This window comes from Schistocerca nitens, chromosome 4, assembly GCF_023898315.1.
Source record: "Schistocerca nitens isolate TAMUIC-IGC-003100 chromosome 4, iqSchNite1.1, whole genome shotgun sequence".
In the NCBI taxonomy this organism is placed as follows: Eukaryota; Metazoa; Arthropoda; class Insecta; order Orthoptera; family Acrididae; genus Schistocerca; species Schistocerca nitens.
Window position 1 is genome coordinate 701,458,339 of NC_064617.1, and position 22,898 is coordinate 701,481,236.

The window sequence follows — 22,898 nt, forward strand, 5'->3', positions numbered from 1 at the left end:
TGGATTATTTTATGTTCACAGTTGCAAGAGATTCAAGTGCTTTCCAGCCATTAGTGCTGATTAAAAGGAACCTATTTTTGTATGGCTTCATGACCTCCCCTACGAGGATGAACAAGGTATTCATATCCAGTCACTTATAGACATACGTCCAGTGACACTGACAGAAAAGAGGGTTCAGTTCGACAAGTGACCAAAGTCTTTGCTGCCCATGTAATTCTGTGCAACAACAAAAGGAAGGTACGTTACAAAGCATTTCTGGCTGTTCTAGCTATAACTGACAAAAGAATGGAACGACTGGGAAAGCTGTCTATATTAGATCACACTACACATGACTAAAGAGGGAAAAGTCCCAGTGTAAACGCTTTGTCATCCAAAATCTGATAACTTATCAAGGAACATATAAACAGCTAACCAGTAAAAGGAAGCCACTACTCTTGGAGGGCAAGTACATATTTAGACACAAGACTCAACAGAAAACTGTTTCATAAAACGCTCAAGAAGGAACTTATTGATGTTAAATGTAGCAACCAGACTTTTGCTCTGTTTTTCAATGAAAACTACTACTTGTCATTTGGGTCACCTCAGGTAGATGCATGCTGCTTGGGTGAAGAATTAAAAGTTAAGATTCAAAATCCCCTTATTAAAGATGTGGCAAAAAGGTGTGCATTGGCTGAGATGATAGAGCACAAGGAAAAGGCTAAAAGAAGCTGAAATTCTAATGAAAGATCAACCCCACATATTGTCTCTGGCAACAGATTTTATGCAGAACATTCAGTTACCAGTTTTCCCTGTCCACAAAAACTTTATTTGTGCCAGATGGCTACTTATGTGTTTTGCACCGCAGGACATTCCTGTTGAAATTACAGGACTACATTTGTTGCCCAACAACTGTGCAGGACAGAATAAGAACCATACTTTAGTAATGCTCCTTCTACTTTTAATATACACTAGCAAAGTTAAAGAAAAAAAAGAGCAATCCTTTGCTGTCACAGGTGATTCTTTTCTGTCCTGTTACTGGGGTTTTGCTACAACTAAATGCACCCTTAGACGGTATGATTGACTGTACTCCACGCATGAAATAACCAAACTGGCCATAAAAAGCAGCACTTCCATGAAGTTTGAAGTATGAGAAGTGAAAACAGGAGATATTTTGGATTTCAAAAACTGGTGGCCAATGATTCATACAAGAAACTGTATATCAGAAGAAACTGAGCCAAGATCAGTACCATGAGACAAGAAAGCACATTTTGGCATCAGCATAATGATGCATTTTTCATACAGTATCTGACTCTGTGGTTGTTTAATAACATCCAGTTTACTGATGATATCATGAAACACACAGGCTTTCTCAACCTGAGCTTATTTCAAATTCTACTTTTCTAACAAACTGTGTATATTCCATGGGGAAAAGTCCAGTACAAGCAACAAAAATAAAGGACATTACTAGATTACTCACTTATATACCTAATGAATATCAAGAATTCTAACATGAAATTACATTTTGGCACAAAAGTGAAGCTGTTAATTCACAAGAGTAAGATGACTAAAGAAACTCGAAACAGTATTGCATTTTCTCCTTCTCCGTTATTTTCTTAATAAATATTGATTGAAAACCAATTGTTTTACTTTCTGTAATTCTCATGATTCTTTCACATTCCTAAACTATAGCCATACCCTCAAAGTAATATATGAATCATTATCTTTTCCCCAAGAAAATACTGAAAACATAAAAATCTATTTTGGTCCATACAAAAAGGACTTAAAATACTTCAAATTCTTTAAATCTCTATAAGGACTTTTGTAATTGGTCAATAAACAACAGTGATTTTTCCCTTAGCTTTGCACTCATACTGTAGAATCCAGAATTTTTTTTAAAGCCCTTTTGCATGGAGCGATTCAATTAATACAATATCAACAACATCTCAGTGATGGGTATGATAATGCCCTATATAAAGTAACTGCAAACAACTGCAAATTGCCTGATGTAGAAGACAAAACAATTTCCACTTAATGCAAGGATTCGCCTTCTGCCATGAACAACACAAAGTGCAAACACCACAAAGTTATTTAATTGGATAGATAAAAAGTCTACTCAACAAGTGGCGGCAGAATACACACATAAAAGACTGTTGTAATTGGCAAGCATAAGAGTTTTGCTATTTGGGGAGCAAAATAACTGATCATGGTCAAAGTAGAGAGGATATAAAATGTAGACTGGCAATGACAAGGAAAGCGTTTCTGAAGAAGAGAAATTTGTTAACATTGAGTATAGATTTAAGTGTCAGGAAGTCTTTTCTGAAAGTATTTGTATGAAGTATAGCCATGTGTGGAAGTGAAACATGTACGAGAAATAGTGTAGACAGGAAGAGAATAGAAGCTTTCGAAATGTGGTGCTACAGAAGAATGCTGAAGATTAGATGGGTAGATCACATAACTAATGAGGAGGTACTGAATAAAATTGAGGAGAAGAGGAGTTTGTGGCACAACTTGACTAAAAGGAGGGATCGGTTGGTAGGACATGTTCTGAGGCATCAAGGGATCACCAATTTAGTACTGGAGGGCAGCGTGAAGGGTAAAAACTGTAGAGGAAGACCAAGAGATGAATACGCTAAGCAGATTCAGAAGGATGTAGGCTGCATGCAGTACATACTGGGAGATGAAGCAGCTTGCACAGCTTAGAGTAGCATGGAGAGCTGCATCAAACCACTCTCAGGACTGAAGACCACAACAACAACAACAACAACAACATTATTATTATTACATTACAAAGTTTCTAGCATTACTATAGCTAAAAATATGGTAAGATAGCCATTTTTTCAGCAGGGTTGTTACTTTTCAGGATGTAAAAAAAAATGTATTAAAAAAATTACATAGATATGAAAGCTATATGATTCAATTATAAAAGCAGTAAACAGAATCCATTGCTGAGATGCACCTACAGTCCTTTAAGAACATTTCCATTAAAACAAAAATAACTATGTCTTTGTATGTGGACAAAATCTCAAAAATGTGTCTGCAACACACAAAAATCATCCACCCATCAAAGAAGACCAAGATAAAGACAAAAAGTACAACAACACAAAAACAACAAAATTGATTAGAAATAATGTATCCAAAGGTAGTGGCTTAGAGTTCTTTGGCAGTGTAAATTAAGTAATCACGTAATTATGGTATTATTTTACCTTCTGCCTGCTTCCAGTTTTAAATTTCTAAGCTGGCTGTAACAATGAGAAATAATGTGTTTCCATAATTCCAAAAGGGGCTTTGGTCATCATCTGGTTATTAAAAACATAATACCCACTAACTATTCAATGCAACAAGAAGCATTCAAGCATGACCTCCAAACCAGGGCTGAACCACAGTCTCACATAAGTTCTTTCAGGAAGTAAAGCAACCAGATGCACACATCACTTCTCTCTCTCATTTATTTGTTTATTAATGTGTTAAATACCACTGACACACAACTACGAAACACATCATTACAACAACAACAAATAAAGGCTTAAAATCAATAATAACAGTAGTCCTGCAGAGATACTGATTTCAAAATTGGGCTGTAGAAGTTCATGGCAATCATCTATCTAACCTATCTTAAGGATCCATTTTGGCATTGAGTTCAAATGCTCTGAGAAAACCCAGAGCTCTCATTATAAGGACAATACTACTTAAGATCCTATTGTTTTATCAACAACCACAATTAAAAGGATCTAATGTTCATTAATCAACTAATTGATTTCATTTACCATAAATTCTATCTTTAAACAGAGTCTTAACGGAGTAAGAACAGAAAATTATCTACTTCTTAAATTATTCAAGTGCTGTTTTCATCTAATAAGTCTTTTCATCTAATGATTCCATTTAAGAATTTATGTAATTTTACACACAATATGTATTTATACTGGTAAAGTCAAAACCCGTTTTGTACTAACTTTAGCGTTAATAACAATACAGAGGAGATGTTAAGTTGCAGAGAGGCACAACAAAAAGACTACTAAACATGTGGGGTTTTTGCCACCAAAAGACCTTCATCTAAAGTAGACAAAATATACACACACACACACACACACACACACACACACACACACACACACACACACACACACACACGACCACTGTCTGTGGCCACTGAGGTCAGACTGCAAGCAGCTGCACATGATGGGAGAAGTAATCTAGGTGATGAGGGTAAGAAGGAGTCTGGGATAGGAAGGGGTAGGGATAGCTGAGTAAGGATGGGTGATGATAAAGTGGTGCTTGTGGGATCATGCAGAGACATGGTGGAGACAGGGTAGGGCAGCTTGCTGCAGTCAGGAAGTTAGATAGTGGAGGGGAGAGTGGGGGTGGGAGGAGGGGGGGGGGAGGGGGAAGGAGAGTGGAAAAGAAGAGAAGTAGATAAGGAGAAAAAAAGACTGTGGATGTGTTGGTGGAACAGAAGGCTGTGCAGTGCTGGTGTGGGATCAGGGAAGGGGATAGGTGGATGAAGTACAGGGACTAACGAAAGCTGAGGCCAGGGGAATTACGGAAATGTAGGGTATATTGCAGGAGGGATCCCCAACTGAGCAGTTCAGAAAAGCTGGTGTTGGTAGGAAGGATCGAGATGGGGTTTTCCAATTTCCTGCCCTGATATCTGTCAGCAATGTTAAACACTTTTGTACCACAATAAAAAAACCATTCTGAACCCAAGACAGGGATGCATAGTATATATCTAATCCATGAATACTTCTTATGTTCGTTGAGTAGTTTGTCCAACCTTGAATTTATTTATTTATTTACATAACTGATAACTTTCTAAGATTTGTTTCTTTTTATATGAGATCAACACTAGTCTTCGTCTTACTACCATCTGTGAGCACTTTGAATTCAGCCAGACTGTTCCACATCTTCTATCAGTGACTAATATTTTCTGTCTTGGTATAGAGCTGCATGAATCATCATTGATTGCAATGATTAGTTCTTTACAGTATTATCAAACAGAAACTTTTGGAGCTGTATCTTTCACTTTTTCTCATATAACGCTACTGTGTTTCTCACAGTTGGCTTGTTTTATTTTCCAATAACTCTTTCTATAATATTTACAGAGTAATATCACTTCATCTGTAACTTCTACGACTATAGTGTAATGGTTTCCCCCTCCAATTTTCCCATTCCTTCAAAATTTTCCAAAGTGATTTTGAGAATGAGTGCATTTGGTCTTCTGCCAACAACTAGGCTCAAACATAACTTCTTGTTTGCAGTGTTTATTGTTCCATTTTCATCCCATACAAGGCTACACCCCAACCAAATGCTTCAAGAATATTATCAATAAAAAACCACATGGCGGGTTGGGATACTAATTAAAGTAACCAAAACAGGTATAACACTCAGCTTCTCCACTGTCTCCTATATTCAACCATCTTTTGAGACGGGATGCTTGCCCAAAAAGTTGAAGTACACAGGAGTTAAATCTTTATTCAAGAAAGTGTCAAGGGAAGATGTAGGTAAACACCCAGAGTATTGGAGAAATTAGATCCGAGACATCCTCTGCCAATGGTGTCATTTGATGAAGTACGTAGGGGGATGGGGATCAGTACACCACTCTCCTGGCCATTGTCCTTTTTCATAACCTGGAGCTGCTACTACTCAGTCATGTAGCTCATCAGTTGGTATCATAATGCTGATGCACTCTGTTCCAGTCCTCACACCAATGAAATATCTCTGGCTGTACCGGGAATCAAATCCGGGTCCTCTGCATGGAAGTCAGCAGCGCTAATCGCTCAGCAACGGAGGCGGACATGATTGTAAAATACTGACATGAATTATTTATTAGAAGCCAACCTCAGGGAAGACCAGTTTGGATTCTGGAGAACTTTAGGAACATGCAAAGCAATACTGATCCTAAGCCTTATCTAAAGAAAGGCAAATCTCCATTCGTAGCACTTGCAAAGTTAGAGAAATCTTTTGACAATGCTGACTGGAATGCACTCTCAGGAATTCTGAGGGTAGTGGAGACAACATACTAGGAGTGAAAGGCTATCTACGAGAGTCACTCCAAAAGAAATGCACACTATTTTTGTAAAAATACAGTTTTCATTCTGGATGTGCGAAAGTTTTACAGTGTGTAGATACATCCTTCCCACTTGTTTTCAAACTTAGTTCAACCTGTTACCGTGAATGGCGCTGTCACAGCATCTACATCTACATCTACATCTACATCTACATGACTACTCTGCAATTCACATTTAAGTGCTTGGCAGAGGGTTCATCGAGCCACAATCATACTATCTCTCTACCATTCCACTCCCGAACAGCGCGCAGGAAAAACGAACACCTAAACCTTTCTGTTCGAGCTCTGATTTCTCTTATTTTATTTTGATGATCATTCCTACCTATGTAGGTTGGGCTCAACAAAATATTTTCGCATTCGGAAGAGAAAGTTGGTGACTGAAATTTCATAAATAGATCTCGCCGCGACGAAAAAGTCTTTGCTTTAATGACTTCCATCCCAATTCGCATATCATATCTGCCACACTCTCTCCCTTATTACGTGATAATACAAAACGAGCTGCCCTTTTTTGCACCCTTTCGATGTCCTCCGTCAATCCCACCTGGTAAGGATCCCACACCGTGCAGCAATATTCTAACAGAGGACGAACGAGTGTAGTGTAAGCTGTCTCTTTAGTGGACTTGTTGCATCTTCTAAGTGTCCTGCCAATGAAACGCAACCTTTGGCTCGCCTTCCCCACAATATTATCTATGTGGTCTTTCCAACTGAAGTTGTTCGTAATTTTAACACCCAGGTACTTAGTTGAATTGACAGCCTTGAGAATTGTACTATTTAACGAGTAATCGAATTCCAATGGATTTCTTTTGGAACTCATGTGGATCACCTCACACTTTTCATTATTTAGCATCAACTGCCACCTGCCACACCATACAGCAATCTTTTCTAAATCGCTTTGCAACTGATACTGGTCTTCGGATGACCTTACTAGACGGTAAATTACAGCATCATCTGCGAACAACCTAAGAGAACTGCTCAGATTGTCACCCAGGTCATTTATATAGATCAGGAACAGCAGAGGTCCCAGGACGCTTCCCTGGGGAACACCTGATACCACTTCAGTTTTACTCGATGATTTGCCATCTATTACTACAAACCGCGACCTTCCTGACAGGAAATCACGAATCCAGTCACACAACTGAGACGATACCCCAGAGGCCTGCAGCTTGATTAGAAGTCGCTTGTGAGGAACAGTGTCAAAAGCTTTCCGGGAATCTAGAAATACGGAATCAACTTGAGATCCCCTGTCGATAGCGGCCATTACTTCGTGCGAATAAAGAGCTAGCTGCGTTGCACAAGAACGATGTTTTCTGAAACCATGCTGATTACGTATCAATAGATCATTCCCTTCGAGATGATTCATAATGTTTGAATACAGTATGTGCTCCAAAACTCTACTGCAAACCGAAGTCAATGATATTGGTCTGTAGTTCGATGGATTACTCCTACTACCCTTCTTAAACACTGGTGCTACCTGCACAATTTTCCAATCTGTAGGTACAGATCTATCGGTGAGCGAGCGGTTGTATATAATTGCTAAGTAGGAAGCTATTGTATCAGCGTAACCTGAAAGGAACCTAATTGGTATACAATCTGGACCTGAAGACTTGCCCGTATCAAGCGATTTGAGTTGCTTCGCAACCCCTAAGGTATCTACTTCTAAGCAACTCATGCTAGCACATCTTTAAGATGGCTGCTACACTTGACGTTCGTCAGAAGCAACGTGCTGTCATAGAATGCCTGGGCTGTGAAAACAAGACAGTGGGAAACATCCACAAGAGGTTGAAAAAGGTGTTTGGAGATGCTGCTGTCGTTCACAGTAAAGTTAGTCGGTGGGCAAGCAGGTTACCTGATGAAAGCGGGCACGGCAATATTGAGGATTGTCCTCGCAGCAGTAGGCCTCATACTGCACACACTCCAGACAATGTGCAGAGAGTTAACAAATTGGTGACTGCTGACAGACACATAAGAGTGAACGAATTGTCACACTACACTGGGATAGGGGAAGGAAGTGTTTGCAGAATACTGAAAGTGTTGGCGTTAAAAAAGGTTTGTGCCAGGTGGGTTCCCAGGATGTTGACAGTGGTTCACAAAGAAACAAGAAAAACGGTATGCAGCGAACTTTTGGAACAGTACGAGAATGGTGGAAATGAATTTCTTGGAAGAATTGTGACAGGTGATGAAACATGGCTCCATCATTTTTCGCCAGAGACGAAGAGGCAATCAATGGAGTGGCATCATGCAAATTCACCCAAGAAAAAAAAATTCAAAACCACACCTTCTGCTGGAAAAGTTATGGCTACGGTGTTTTTCGATTCCAAAGGACTCTTGCTTGTGGACATCATGCCAAGTGGAATCACCATAAACTCTGATGCATATGTGGCGACACTGAAGAAACTTCAAGCTTGACTGAGTCGTGTTTGACCATATCGGCAAAAATAGGATGTTTTGCTGCTGCACGACAATGCACGGCCACATGTCAGTCAAAAAACCATGGAAGTGATCACAAAACTCGGATGGAAAACACTGAAACACCTGCCTTACAGTCCTGACCTGGCTCCATGTGATTATAATCTCTTTGGGAAACTGAAAGACTCTCTTCGTGGAACAAAGTTTGAAGATGATGACTCCCTTGTGCACACTGCCAAACAGTGGCTCCAACAGGTTGGCCAGAATTTTACCATGCAGGTATACAGGCGCTAGTTCCAAGATGGCGTAAGGCAGTTGAGAGGGATGGAAATTGTGTGGAGAAATGAAAATATTGTTCCTGAAGGACGTATCTACACACTGTAAAACTTTCAAACATGTAGAATAAAAGATGTATTAAAAAAAATAGTGTGCATTTCTTTCGGAGTGACCCTTGTACCACTTGTACAGACAGCAGACTGCAGTTAAAGGACATAAAAAGGAAGCAGTGACTGAGAAGCGAGTGAGATAGGGGTGTAGCCTATCCCCGATGTTAATCTGCACATTGAGCAAGCAGTAAAAGAAACCAAGGAGAAATTTGTGAAGGAAATTAAATTTCAGGGAGAAGAAATAAAAAGCTTTGTGGTCTCCCAATGACATTGTAATCCTGTCTGAGGCAGTAAAGGACTTGAAAGAGCAGTTTAACAGAATGGATACTGGCTTCAAAAGGTGGTTTAAGATGAACGTTAACAGAAGTAGAAAAAAAGTAGTCAAGTCTAGTTGATTTAAATCAAGTGACACTGAAGGAATTAGATTAGAAAATGAGACACAAAAAGTAGATGATGAGTTTTGCTATTTGAGCAACAAACTAGCTGATGATGGTCAAAGTGGAGAATATGCAGACTGGTTATAGCAAGAAAATCTCTCCTGAAAAAGAAAATTAATTAACATCCAATATGGGAATGATATGATAAGCCCAATAAAAAAAAAGCAAGAAAAAATGCTTGTTTCATAAACAACTCACATTACTTCTCAAAATAGTCTCCTCTGATGGATATACTCTTGGGCCAGTGATCCTCCAGCTTTTTCATACATGCAGAAATACAGGTTTTGTCGAACTCTGCAAAATTCTCGTTGACTGCAACTACCACCTCCTCATGTGATGAAAATATCTTTCCAGCAATCCAAAGTTAGGGAACAGAAAGAAGTCACTTGGTGCTAATTCTGGTGAACAGGGAGGATGAGAAACCAATTCAAAGCCCAAGTCATGCACTTTCGCCATTGTTATCACTGATGTGTGTGATGGTGCATTATCCTGGCGAAAGAACACTAAAAAAGTGCTCTTTCACCAAGATAATCCCACACATCAGCCATAACAATGGCGAAAGTGCATGCCAATCTCAATCTTTTTTCACCCAACTCAAGTTTCAAATGATCCAACAATGAAGCATTATAGGGTCCAGATATGGCTTTACCTTTTCAAGGTAATCTATGAGGATTATTCCTTGGAAACGCAAAAAACAGTGGCCATCACCTTACCACCTGACAAAATGATCTTTTCCTTCTTTGGTGCATGATCACCTGCCTCTGTCCACTGTTCTGTCTGCTGTTTTGACTGTGGTGCATAATGATGGATCCAAGTTTCACCAACAGTTACAAATTGGTACAAAAAGTCTTACAGATCATGATTAACATCACCAGACATTGAGTTGAAATGTGCTGGATATGCTTTTGATCAACTGTGAGCTATCGTGGCACCCAGCTCTTACACAGCTTCTTCATAGCTAATTCTCCATGCAGGACATTACACGCTCGCTCAGTTGAGACACCTACAGTCTCAGCAATCTCATAAATTTTTATTTGGCACTCTTACATTACTGTAGATTATATTTTGTCAATAATTTCCATTGTGGTGACTTCAGCGGGATGGTCAGAGCATGCTTTGTCTTTGGTGCTTGTCCAATCACTTTTAAATTCATTAACCCAAAAGTAAATGGTTTTCAATGATGCAGAGTCTGAATAAACTTCATACAATTCTGTTTTGATATGTGTGGCAGTCCAACCCTTCAAACCAACAAGTTTAATGACAGCATAAAATTAGGTTTCCTCCATTTTGACATGCAGACAACACACTGACCAATTCAGATGGCTGTCAACAATGAACTGTATGCTGCACACTGTTGAAATTCTTTATGCAATCCTTGGAATAACCAAGTTTACCAATCATGAAAGCACAACAAAATTGTTTCCATTCTTTCGTTACAATTTATCAGTCTTACCAATTGTACAAATTTAAGTGTTAGGAAGTCTTTTTTGAAGATATTTCTCTGGTGTGTAGACTTCTATGAAAGTGAAACATGGACAATCAGCACTTCTGAAAACAATAAAAACGGAAGGTTTTGAAATATGGTGCTCAAATAATGATGAAGATTAGGTGGATAGACCAAGTTACTGATTGAAGACATACTGAATCAAATTGGGGAAAAAAGGAATTTAAGATGTAATCACACTAAAAGAAGGGATAACTGATAGGATGTGTCTCAAGTCATCAATGAGTCATCAATTTGGTAATGGAAAGAAGTACAAGAGGAGGGGGGTGTAAAAACTGTAGAGAGAGACCAAATGATGAATACAGTAAGCAGGTTCAAATGAGAATTGGCTGCAGTAGTTATTCGGGGATGAAGAGGCTTGCACTCGGATGGAGAGCTGCATCAAATCAGTCTTCAGATTGAAAAGTACAACAGCAATATGTTATCAGTAGGAATGTTTTCTGGGTGTCCAAGCCTTTTGTGATTCCAAGTGCCATGTATGCCCAAGTGCCAGCTGATGACATGTCAGAGAAGCAAACTCAAGTTTCCATGAGCTTCATCCCTACTTTCTTTGCTACCACACATGATTAAACATGTTGTCTGTTATCCTTTGATGTTTTTCAATTGAGTTATATGATCTAAAAGATACACAAACCAATATCCTACTCATGCTCCATTTATTCTTATGCTTTCTTTCACTATGCCTTGCTGTTTTTTCACAAAGACTGTAGAGTTCGGGTTGTATTCAAAACAACAACGAAAGACAATCTGGCAGATCAAACAATGGAAAATCCAGGATGGAGTGTAACAATATTATGAAAAGGATAGTTGCTGCTCAACATATAGCAGAGTTGCTGAGTCTGGCTTGAGCTGCCAGAGACTGTTGTTATGTGTATGTTTGTACGTACGTGTAGGTGTGTGTGTGTGTGTGTGTTTTGTCTATTTTCAACAAAGACCTTATTGGCCGAAAGCTCATTTTGTGACAGTCTTTTTATTGTGCCTATTCTGACTCAGCATCTCCACTATATTGTGAGTAGCAAGTGTTCTTTTAATAATAGTGTTGTAATCTGATAGATGTTTTTCTCCAAGGGTTATTAAAATAACCTACAAAAATGATGAGAGTTTAAAGCAATACAAAATAAGAAAATACAACAATATTTGAAAAAATGTACTGGGGCATGAAGCAGAGCTGTTGTGCAGCCGAGGTTGGGATATTTGAATGTATAACATGGAAAAAAAAAACATGTTTAAAGTCAACATTGCCTCATTACAAAGGTTGCTTTGAACATTGTACAGCATTACTAAGCATAGACCAAACTGATATGGTATACTCTCGGCTTCAACTGACTTAGTCCAGCTGAAGGAGGACCTACAGTTTAATGTAGAATCCAAATCATGGTACAATTTGGCTTTTTCTCACATGCACGAATCATTGCCAGAGGTGAAAGGAATGACATGTGAAAGGAAAAAACATAAAATCAAACTGGGATTGGACTTCAGGTATTTAGATTTGTAGTCTGCCTCTCATTCAGCCACTGAGCCACATTTGTTACAAATCTAAATTTGAGCACAGAAGATGCTAACCTAGTTCTTGGTCACTTACAGACAGAAAAAAAATGGTAATTCATTAACAAAATGGGACCCATATTCAAACAGATTTTTCTGTTTCTTTTAATGTCTCCTATTTGCCTGCAATGTAGGTTCTATTATGATTCTATCTGTATAGTACAAATACAGTGTTTACCAACAACTAGCACTGAATACATTTGCTACTATACTTCAAGTCATTAAAATTTTTCTTTTGTTATACATTCAACTTCTTGGATTTTGCAATCAGTTAATTTCCTTTCCTTAAGCAAACAATGGAAAATCCAGTATGGAATGTAACAATATTACGAAAAAGATACTTGCTACTCACCATATAGTGGAGATGCTGAGTTGCAGATAGGCACAACCCTTCGTTGTAAATACACACACACACACACACACACACACACACACACACAACCAGAGTCTCGGGCTGCTGAAGCCAGACTGTGATCAGCAGCACATGATGGGAGAAGCAAATGGGTGATGGGGTTAAGGAGGAGGCTGGAGCAGGGAGGGGGAGGGATAACGGGGTAGGGGTGGGGGATGACAAGGTTCTGCTTGTGGGAGCATACAGGGATGAGGTGGAGAGAGGGTAGGGCAGCTAGGTGCAGTCGGTAGGTTAGACAGAGGGCGGGGGATAGCAGAAAATGAGAAAAGTAAAAATACTGTGGGTGCACTGGGGGAATAGAGAGCTATTTAGTGCTGGAATGGGAACAGGGAAGGGGCTAGATGGGTAAGGACAATGATTAACAAAGGTTGTGGCCAGGAGGGTGACTGGAATGTAGGATATATTGCAGGGACAGATTCCACCTGCAAATTTGGAAAAGGTGGTGTTGGTGGGAAAGAGCAAGATGGCACAGGCTGTGAAGCAGTCATTGAAATGAAGAACGTCGTGTTGGATGGCATGCTCACCAACATGGTCGTCCAGCTGTTTCTTGGCCACAGTTTGTCAGTGGCCCTTCATGTGCACAGACATCTTACTGCTTGTCATGCCCACGTAGAATGCAGCACAGTGGTTGTAGCTTAGCTTGTAGATTACATGAATGTTTCACTCTGCCTATGATGGGATAGGTGGTGCTTGTAACAGGACTGGAGTAGGTGGTTGTGGGAGGATGTGTGGGTCAGGTCTTGCATCTAGGTCTATTACAGGGATATGAGCCATGAGGCAAGGGGTTGGGAGCAGGGATTGTGTGTGGATGGACAAAGATACTGTGTAGGTTCAGTTGGAAGTGGAATACCACTGTGGGTGGGGTGGGAAGGATAGTAGGTAGGACATTCCTCATTTCAGGGCATGACAAGAGGTAGTTGAAACTCTGGCAGAGAATGTGAATCAGTTGCTTTAGTCCTGGGTGGTACTGACACCAAGACCTCCAGATGTCAGACACTCAGATCAGAACTAAACTCTGTTTGTCATAGAGTTTTAACCAAAACTCTGATTTAGTTCATACTATGTGCTGTCATCCTGGAGAAACAGTGTAAACATTTATTAAAAGCACCACCAGATTTACGGATCACAGGAAAAGCATAACTGTGTGTAACAAATTTATATAGCTTCCATGGGAAGTTGATTGAGCACTGGACCTTCGTACAAAGGGTCCTGTGTTCAAACTCCAGTGACGACGACTTCTTCTTCTTCTTCTTCTTCTTCTTCTTCTTCTTCTTTATTGCGTTATGCATGATAGCGTTATATGTGACACCTTGTTTATGACGTGTAAAAGGGCTGTTTGGAGTTTAAAGCAAATTTCTCTAGGCAGTCAGCTTAAGTTTCACTTCTTTGAAAGTACCAGACCTGTAGAGTACACTTGTAGTGTCAAAGGATATAAAATCAGAAGAGAAAAATAAAGGAACAACTGCATCACATGTACCAAAGTAATAATAATAATAATAATAATAAAACTAATAGTAATAATAATAAACAAAATAATAAGATCAATAACAAGTACACAATGTTCAACTAACGAAGCAAAAGCAGACTGCCAATAGAACACTGCTACAAACTCCAAAAAGTCCTTTTACATGTCAGGAAAATGTTCTCCCATATAACAGTTTCTTGCATAAACAGGTACAAAAAGTTGTCACCAGTGGAGTTTGAAAGCGATCTTTGGCACGACAACCGCACACTCTACCAATTCACCCATGGGACTGATGAAACAATTACCGACAGATACGGTTTTCCGGTGCTCTGCAGTTCTGGTGTTACTTTTAATTACCATTTGTGCACATTCTACTGGGCGATAGCACATAACACAAACTAAATTGGTGTTTTGGTTGATACTCTATCGACGAACAACATTTGGTACCAATCTGAGTGTTTGACATCTGAAGGTTTGGGTGTGTCATAAGGGGAATGCTCCTCTGTGGCCAAATGGTGGGATTTTGGGAGGTGGTGGGTGACTGGAGAGATAACGCACAGGAGATTTGTTTTTGTACAATGTTGGCAAAGTAATTATGGTATTTTTACCCATTTTTACCTGCCACCATCAATCCTTGCTCCTTCCATCTGTGTCAGTACACAAAAGTTTGCTCATCGTAGTCAGAACCGAGTCCCAAATATTGTTCTTGCATTGTTGCTTGGCTCATAGAATCCCCCCCAAATTGGTTTACCATCAAATTACACATCTCTGGCTGCCACTCTTCCTTCCACAATAACCTCCATCTGTTTAGATTCCACCAGTCCTTAACCCTCACCAACATAGTCCTGTAAAACCATATCAATCAGGTCCAGACCTCCTTGGCAACACCTCCTCTCGATCTGCAAAAATTTTCTGCTATGCAATAGCAAATTCCTGGATCCCATATCACACAATATTGCTCCCGAACATGGACCATTACAGAATAAGGGGAGTAGCTCACAATTGGTTCACCTCTTACTTTAGCAATAGGCAGCAAAAGGTCATTATTCACAATGTTGATAATGGCTGTGATGTGGGATCTGAGTGGGGTACTGTCAAGTGGGGGGTGCCTCAGGGATCAGTGTTGGGGCCGCTCCTGTTCCTTATTTATATAAATGATATGCCCTCTAGTATTATGGGTAACTCTAAAATATTTCTGTTTGCTCATGACACTAGCTTGGTAGTAAAGGATGTTGTGTGCAACATCGACTCGGTTTCAAGTAGAGCAGTACATGACCTCAGTTCATGGCTTGTAGAAAATAAACTAACGTTAAATCACAGTAAGACTCAGTTTTTACAGTTCCTAACACACAATTCAACAAAACCTAACGTTTTAAACTCACAGAACGGGCATATGATTAGTGAAACTGAACAGTTCAAATTCCTAGGTGTTCATATAGATAGTAAGCTGCCATGGAAAGCCCACGTTCAGGATCTTGTTCAAAGACTTAATACTGCCATTTTCACTATTCGAACGGTATTGAAAGTGAGTGATATTTCGACATGTAAATTAGTCTACTTTGCTTATTTTCATTCACTTATGTCGTATGGTGTTATGTTTTGGGGTAACTCTTCCCATTCTAGAAGGATATTTTTGGCTCAGAAACGAGCGGTTCGGGCAATAAGTGGTGTGAGTTCATGAACCTCTTGTCGACCTCTTTTCAAGAGTCTGGGTATTTTGACATTGGCCTCTCAATATGTATATTCCTTATTGTTGTTTCTTGTTACCAATATTAGTTTATTTCCAACAATAAGCAGCTTTCACTTGGTTAATACTCGGCAGAAATCAAACCTCCATTTGGATCGGACTTCCTTAACTCTTGTGCAAAAAGGTGTGCAGTATACTGCTGCATCCATTTTCAATAAGCTCCCACTCGAATTAAAAAATCTTAGCAGTAATCCACGTGCTTTCAAACCAAAACTGAAGAGTTTCCTCACGGGTCACTCCTTCTATTCTGTCGAGGAGTTCCTTGAAAAATTAAGATGATTCTCATTGCATTGCTGATAGCGTTTGATTAAACTTATGGACTGATTTTCTTTCAGGTTCATGAACATTTATTTTTATCTGTTATTACTTTTTATGTTGTAAGTTCATGTACTGACACGTTCCATGACCTTGGAGATTTGCTCCTCAATTTGGTCCTACGGAACTTGACATTTAAATAAATAAATAAATAAACACTTAAACTCTGTCCCTCCAGGAATTAGAGCAACATACACAACACCACCTCAAAAAACTCTCCACCCTGTTTACTTCCTACTCCTGCCTACTATCCTCCACCACCTCAACAATAACCTCCAAACCTCCCTCACACCTTCTCACAGCTGACAAACCCTGTCTCGCAAGCCTTCTACATTTACCCCATCCTCAAAAACCCTCCCACTACCATACAGAATCCAGAACCAAAACATGACATGAACCTTTCCTCCAAAAGCCTTAGCCCTGCAGAAGTATCAATCCTTTCCAAAGGCCTCACCTTTTGTCCCACCGCCAAATGTAGATACGAAGCACTTGTTAAAGACCTTCATTGCTTCTCCCAGTCCCTACAGTGGAAACACTTTTTAGCCACCCACCCTATCAATCAGACTCAACCAAAGGCCAATGTTAAACCCTTCCTGACTCAGTTCATACCTCCATCCAACCCTGATCCATCCCCACTTCCTGCATATCACCTCCTGTTAACCTTCCAGAATTGCTTAACCTCGAACCTTGCTCACCATCATTCCCCAAATCCCTCAACATGCAAACTAACCTTACATCTGCAGAAAGAACAGCAATCCACCACCTAAAAACTGATGCCGACCTTATATGAGGTGCGACTGGAAAGTTTTAAGAATGGGCTGGTAATTGTGCAATGGTGGTACTTACATGCTACTGTGACGCATCTCCTTCAAAATAATCCCCTTCTGACAGAACACACCAACTCCAATCATGTTTCCACTTTTGGAAACATACATGGAATTTTTTTTTCCTGAAGTGTGTTAAGCACACTCTCCGTATTTGCCTGGATGTCTTCAATCGAAGTCAAATCACTTTCCTTTCAGTGAAAATTTCAGTTTAGGAAACAGGTAGAAGTCCGCAGGGGCCAAATCAGGGGAATATGGTGATTGTCGAAGCACAGGAATTTTGTTATTTGGTCAAAAATTCAACGAGGGAGAAGGCACAATGAGCCGGAGCATTGTCATGGTGTAGCACCCAACCCCTGTCTTTCCACAACCCAGCACTTTTCTTCCGCACCTTTTTGCACAAATGCTCAAGGACACATTTGTAGTATTCCTGGTTAATTGTCTGTCCTCCAGGGGTTAATTCATGATGCACAATACCAGTAGAATCGAAAAAAAAAAAAAACACCAAGATGGTCTTCACCTTAGACCGACTCTGCTGTGCTTTTTTCAGTCATGGTGATCGTGGAGTCTTCCACTGCAAAGACTGCACTTTGGTTTCAGGATCATGTACCACAATTTTCCACCTGGAATTACCATATTTAACAAATCTGGGTCATTTTTAGTTGGATTAATCAGTTCTTGGCACACTTCAAGTCAGTATTGTCTCTGATCACTTGAAAACACTTTTGGAATGAATTTTGCAGACACTCGATGCATGTTCAGTTCTCAGTTAAAACTGACTGAATTGCATAGAAACTCAAATTAAGTTCATCAGCCACCTCCCTAATTGTAAGTCTTCGATCAGAGTGCACTAAGTCGTGAACTTTCACAACGTTTTCATTAGTTTTTGAGGTGGAAGGATGGCCAGACCGTAGTTAATGTACAAGTGATAAGCGGCCGTTTTTAAATCTGATGAACCAGACAAAAACATTTGACTGGCTCATACAATTATCTCAAAAAATCTGTTTTTAATAGTTTGTAAGTCTCAGAAGTTGATTTCCCAGTTTTAAAACAAAATTTCATACAAACTCATTGGTCTGTTTTCACGTCCATTTTCATGCAGGCAGAATCTGGCAATAAGCCCTAAGAGACCCGCACTCAACCAGCTACCACAACGATCTGAACAAAGAAAACACAGTTTCCTGTCAGAAGGCATTCAAGGACAAGGCAATGACTCACTCCTCACCCTCCGTGTACCTCCCGCCAAACCAGTAAGCAGCAGTGGATTCATTCTTAAAACTTTCCAATCACCTCGTATCCTACCAGCTGACAAAGGTTCCACACTGTTGTTTTAAACTACAAGGATTACCTGGCGGAAGACTCTATCAGCTGTCAGATTCATCCACCTGCACATCCTGCCATGGTGACCGCATTCGAGAAATCCAGCAGAATCTCCAGTCTCTCTTCAAATCCTTAGGCCCATCCCAATAACCCTCCCCAGTCTCCCTCTCTCCTCGCCCCTATCACTTCCTGCACTCCTACCTTCTACATGCTTCCTAAAGTCCATAAACCCAAACTCCCAGGACACCTCACTGTGGCCTGTTACTGTAACCCCACTGAGAGAATCTCCACTCTCATAGATGAACACCTTCAGCCTACTACCCATGAACTACCCTCCTATATAAAAGTTACCAACCATTTCCTCCACTGATTCTCCCCAGTTCCTATTCCATTACTACATGGTGCCCTGCTCGTCACTACTGATGCCACCTCCCTTTTCACTAATATCCCCAATGCCCATGGCCTTACCGCTATTGAACACTATCTTTCCCAAAGCCCGACAGATTCAAAACCTACAACCTTCTTACTAGTCACCATGACCAACTAAATCCTCACCCACAATTACTTCTTCTTTGAAGCCACTACATACAAACAAATCTGTGGTATGGCTACGGGCACCTGCATGGCACTATCCTCTGCCAACCTATTCATGGACCATCTAGGGGAATCCTCCCTAAATACCCAGAATCCTAAACCTCTCATCTGATTCAGATTCACTAATGACATCTTTGCTATCTGGAAAGAAGGTGAGGACACCCTACCCACATTCATCCACAACTTCAACAACTTCTCACACAGTCACTTCAGCTGGTCTTAGTCAACCCAACAAGCCACTTTTCTCAATGATGACCTCCACCTCAAAGATGGCTACATCAGTATCTCTGTCCATATCAAACCTACCAACCACCAGCAATACCTCCACATCGACAACTGCCATCCATTCCATATCAAGAAGTCCCTTTTGTACAGTCTAGCTACACCTGAGGGTCCACCATCTTCAAAAATCCCACCATCCGGCTACAGGGGAGCATTCCCCTCGTGACTCAGTACTACCCAGGACTGGAGCAACTGACTCACATTCTCCGCCTGGGTTTTGACTGTCTCTCATCATACCCTGATATGAGATATGTCCAACACACTATCCTTCCCACCCCTCCCACAGTGGTATTTAACTGCCCACCGAATGTGCACAATATCCTAGTTCATCCCCACACAACCTTGATCCCAGTCCTCTGTCTCATGGCTCATATCCCTGTAATAGTCACTGATGCAAGACCTGTCTCATACATCCTCCCACAATCACCTAATCCAGTTTGGACATAAGCATCACCTATCCCATCAAAAGCAGAGCTACTGGTAAAACAAGTCATGTGATCTACAAGCTAAGCTGCAACCACTGTGCTGCTTTCTATGTGGGCATAACAACCAGTAAGCTGTTTGTCCGTGAATGGCCACCTACAAACTGTGGCCAAGGAACAGCTGGACCACCATGTTGGTGAGCATGCCGTCCAACATGACGTTCTTCATTTCAATGACTGCTTCACAGCCTGTGCCATCTTGCTCTTTCCCACCAACACCACCTTTTCCGAATTTGCAGGTGGAAACTGTCCCTGCAATATATCCTACATTCCAGTCACCCTCCTGGTCACAACCTTTGTTAATCATTGTCCTTACCCATCTAGCCCCTTCCCTGTTCCCATTCCAGCACTAAATAGCTCTCTATTCCACCAATGCACCCACAGTATTTTTACTTCTCTCGTTTTCTGCTATCTCCTGCCCTCCTGTATAACCTTCCAACTGTACCTAGCTGCCCCACACTGTCTCCACCTCATCCCTGTGTGCTCCCACAAGCAGCATCTTGTCATCCCCCACCCCTACCCCATTATCCCTCCCCCTCCCTGCTCCAGCCTCCTCCTTAACCCCATCACCTGTTTGCTTCTCTCATCATGTGTTGCTGCTCACAGTCTGGCCTCAGCAGCCCGAGACTCTGGTTGTGTGTGTGTGTGTGTGTGTGTGTGTGTGTGTGTGCATTTCCAACGAAGGCCTTGTTGATCGAAAGCTCACTTTCTGACAGTCTTTTTGTAGTGCCTACCTGCAACTCAGCATCTCCACTATATGGCGAGTAGCTACTATCCTTTTCATAATATTGTTACTGATCTAGTACAATGTCAGCTCTCTGCTCATAATTTAAATAACTCTAAGAAATTTTAAAATTTTATACATATATGTTAACTAAATAACAGTTAACATTTTTACTGGTTCAAAAAGTGAAATTAGTTACTTTAATTGTTTAATTCGCTATCTAAGTAAAATCAAATTTGCCCAAATAGACAAGCATGTATGAACATCAGCTTCCGATTTGTAAATATTAACCTTTAATAGTTAATTACTGATTAATGGTAACAACCACTTAAGTTTACCTGGAGTAGTTGATTCTCTGGACAAAGAATAACCTCATGGAGGCCTAATAAATCAGTCCCACCCTCCAATCCATTCAGTAATTTGTCCAGAATGGGGTAGCATACCTGAAGCCATATAAGAAATACATACCTTTAAAAAAAATTACAAAAAATTAGAAAAAATAACCTAAAAGTTCAGAATATAATAAAAAGTGTGACTCATTATTGATACAAGCTGCAACCATGACAAAGAAATATGGACCACATGAGGTGGATATTTACAACAATTATCCTACAATTTCACTGTGATGGAGCTACAAAATGCTGTGTATTTATCATCTGGTACTGTAAAACTTTTAAAGAAACTCAGCAGTTCTTTTGCTTCTGCAAAATTACAGTACTGGATGACATGAAGGATCTCACTGGTTTTCGTTGTCAAAAAACCATAACATTACTTCATCAACTTTAGAAAGTTGGCAACTGTGAGAACAAAAAAATCTTGACAGCAAGGCAGTGGGAATCCAACGGTCAGTAACTTCCCACAGTTCTGCTCAATACATTTCTCACTAGATGACAAGCAGAATTTTACCTTAGGATCTAAATCGCTGTTCCCACTAAAAATGCTGACAGCTCATTACATGGATTGCACAGAGGAGGAAAACAAAATTTTTTCATCAGTTACCTCTGTATAATGCAAATTTTCCACACAAGAACAATTCAAACACTAGCCACAAAAAAGGTTTACTTTTTGTAAAAGCATTAACTTCAAACATATGATGGAACTGAGCAATATGGATAAATTTTGAGTAACTGGCTAACATTTACCAGAAATCAGTTTTTACAGTTACTGCATCCAGTGACATTTCTTCAGTATCAGAATTATCTTCTCCCATCTCTTCCCAACTTTTTTGTTCCATTCACAGGAGCTTTAAAAAAATAACAACAATAAAAAGAAATCTCCTCCCTATTTTCTTTTTCCATACACAGTAACTTAAAAAAGGGTCATAATAGTCTCCAAATGATACATACAGAAATGGAAGCAGTTCTTAACATCCAGTGCAAGGATAAATTCTTTAAATTCTAGGAGAAGCCCTTCATACACTGTATACATTTTTGGTCAAATACCTATCAAAATTTTCTGTACCATTTTAAATATAACATTTTTATAACACACTTTGATACACACACAAAAATACTCTCTCTCTCTCTCTCTCTCTCTCTCTCTCTCTCTCTCTCTCACACACACACACACACACACACACACACAAATAAAACCTGAAATCGAGAATCTCGGCAATTTTAGTCTATTATTGATGTCAATACTGGCAAGAGATCAGTCATCGGTCCTGGGAATTCCAAACCTTATCAAAACCTCTACAGTTGTTCCTGAGACTGACCCACACAGATGAAAAGAAGCAAGCAGGTAACTTCAGTTTATGTATGTAGAAAGAGAAGATTCAATAAAATATTTTTATTTACTTACTAGAATATGACTACAATTTACATTTTATGTTTGCATGCAGTAATATTTTTCTATCACACTTTTGACAGACGACAAATGCTACGTAAGTTCTAATAGCAAAAAAGATACTTTTTATGTAATACAATTACAGGAAAAAAGATTTGGATTTTTTTCCTTTACTTATACTGTGAAACCTCGCTTCTTGACAAATTTTGTTGTTCTACATCAATAAGACATTCCCTATAAACGAGACTGAGAGTATCAAAATACATGACATAAGTGGTGATATCTTTTGACTGCATTGACTTAGAAGCTTAAAAGTTGCACACTGCCAAGGACCTGTTGACCTTCACATATGACAAATTTGAACTTGATACACCCACCCTTTCCTGGGAAAAAGGCTTCTTGACAGTCAGAGAGAAGAGAGACAGATGGATGGACAACATAGTGATCCTATAAGGGTTCAGATTTTATCCTGAAAAATGAAAAAAAGGAAGACATTTAAAAGAGAAAATCAAATTAGAAACAAAATTAACTGATTTTTATCCAACATCTAAGAAACTTTGAAGGATCTGGTAGAACTGAACCAGATCAAAATCTTCCACAAACACAAAATAGGAAGATGTAGACTAAGAC

At 39.8% G+C, this 22,898-nt stretch overlaps 1 protein-coding gene across 2 annotated transcripts in view; it reads right to left on the reverse strand.

Annotated features, from left to right (window-relative positions):
* Nucleotides 1–22,898, reverse strand: part of LOC126252070 (protein fuzzy) — a 163,902-nt gene that overhangs the window by 88,792 nt on the left and 52,212 nt on the right. For both annotated transcript variants that reach the window (XR_007545826.1, XM_049952917.1), the window contains exon 4: nt 20,822–20,926. Coding sequence is in view for 1 of the 2 variants with exons in the window: in XM_049952917.1 (XP_049808874.1) it covers nt 20,822–20,926 (105 nt within the window). In the remaining variant the exon portion in view is untranslated. The remainder of the gene's footprint in view (nt 1–20,821; nt 20,927–22,898) is intronic.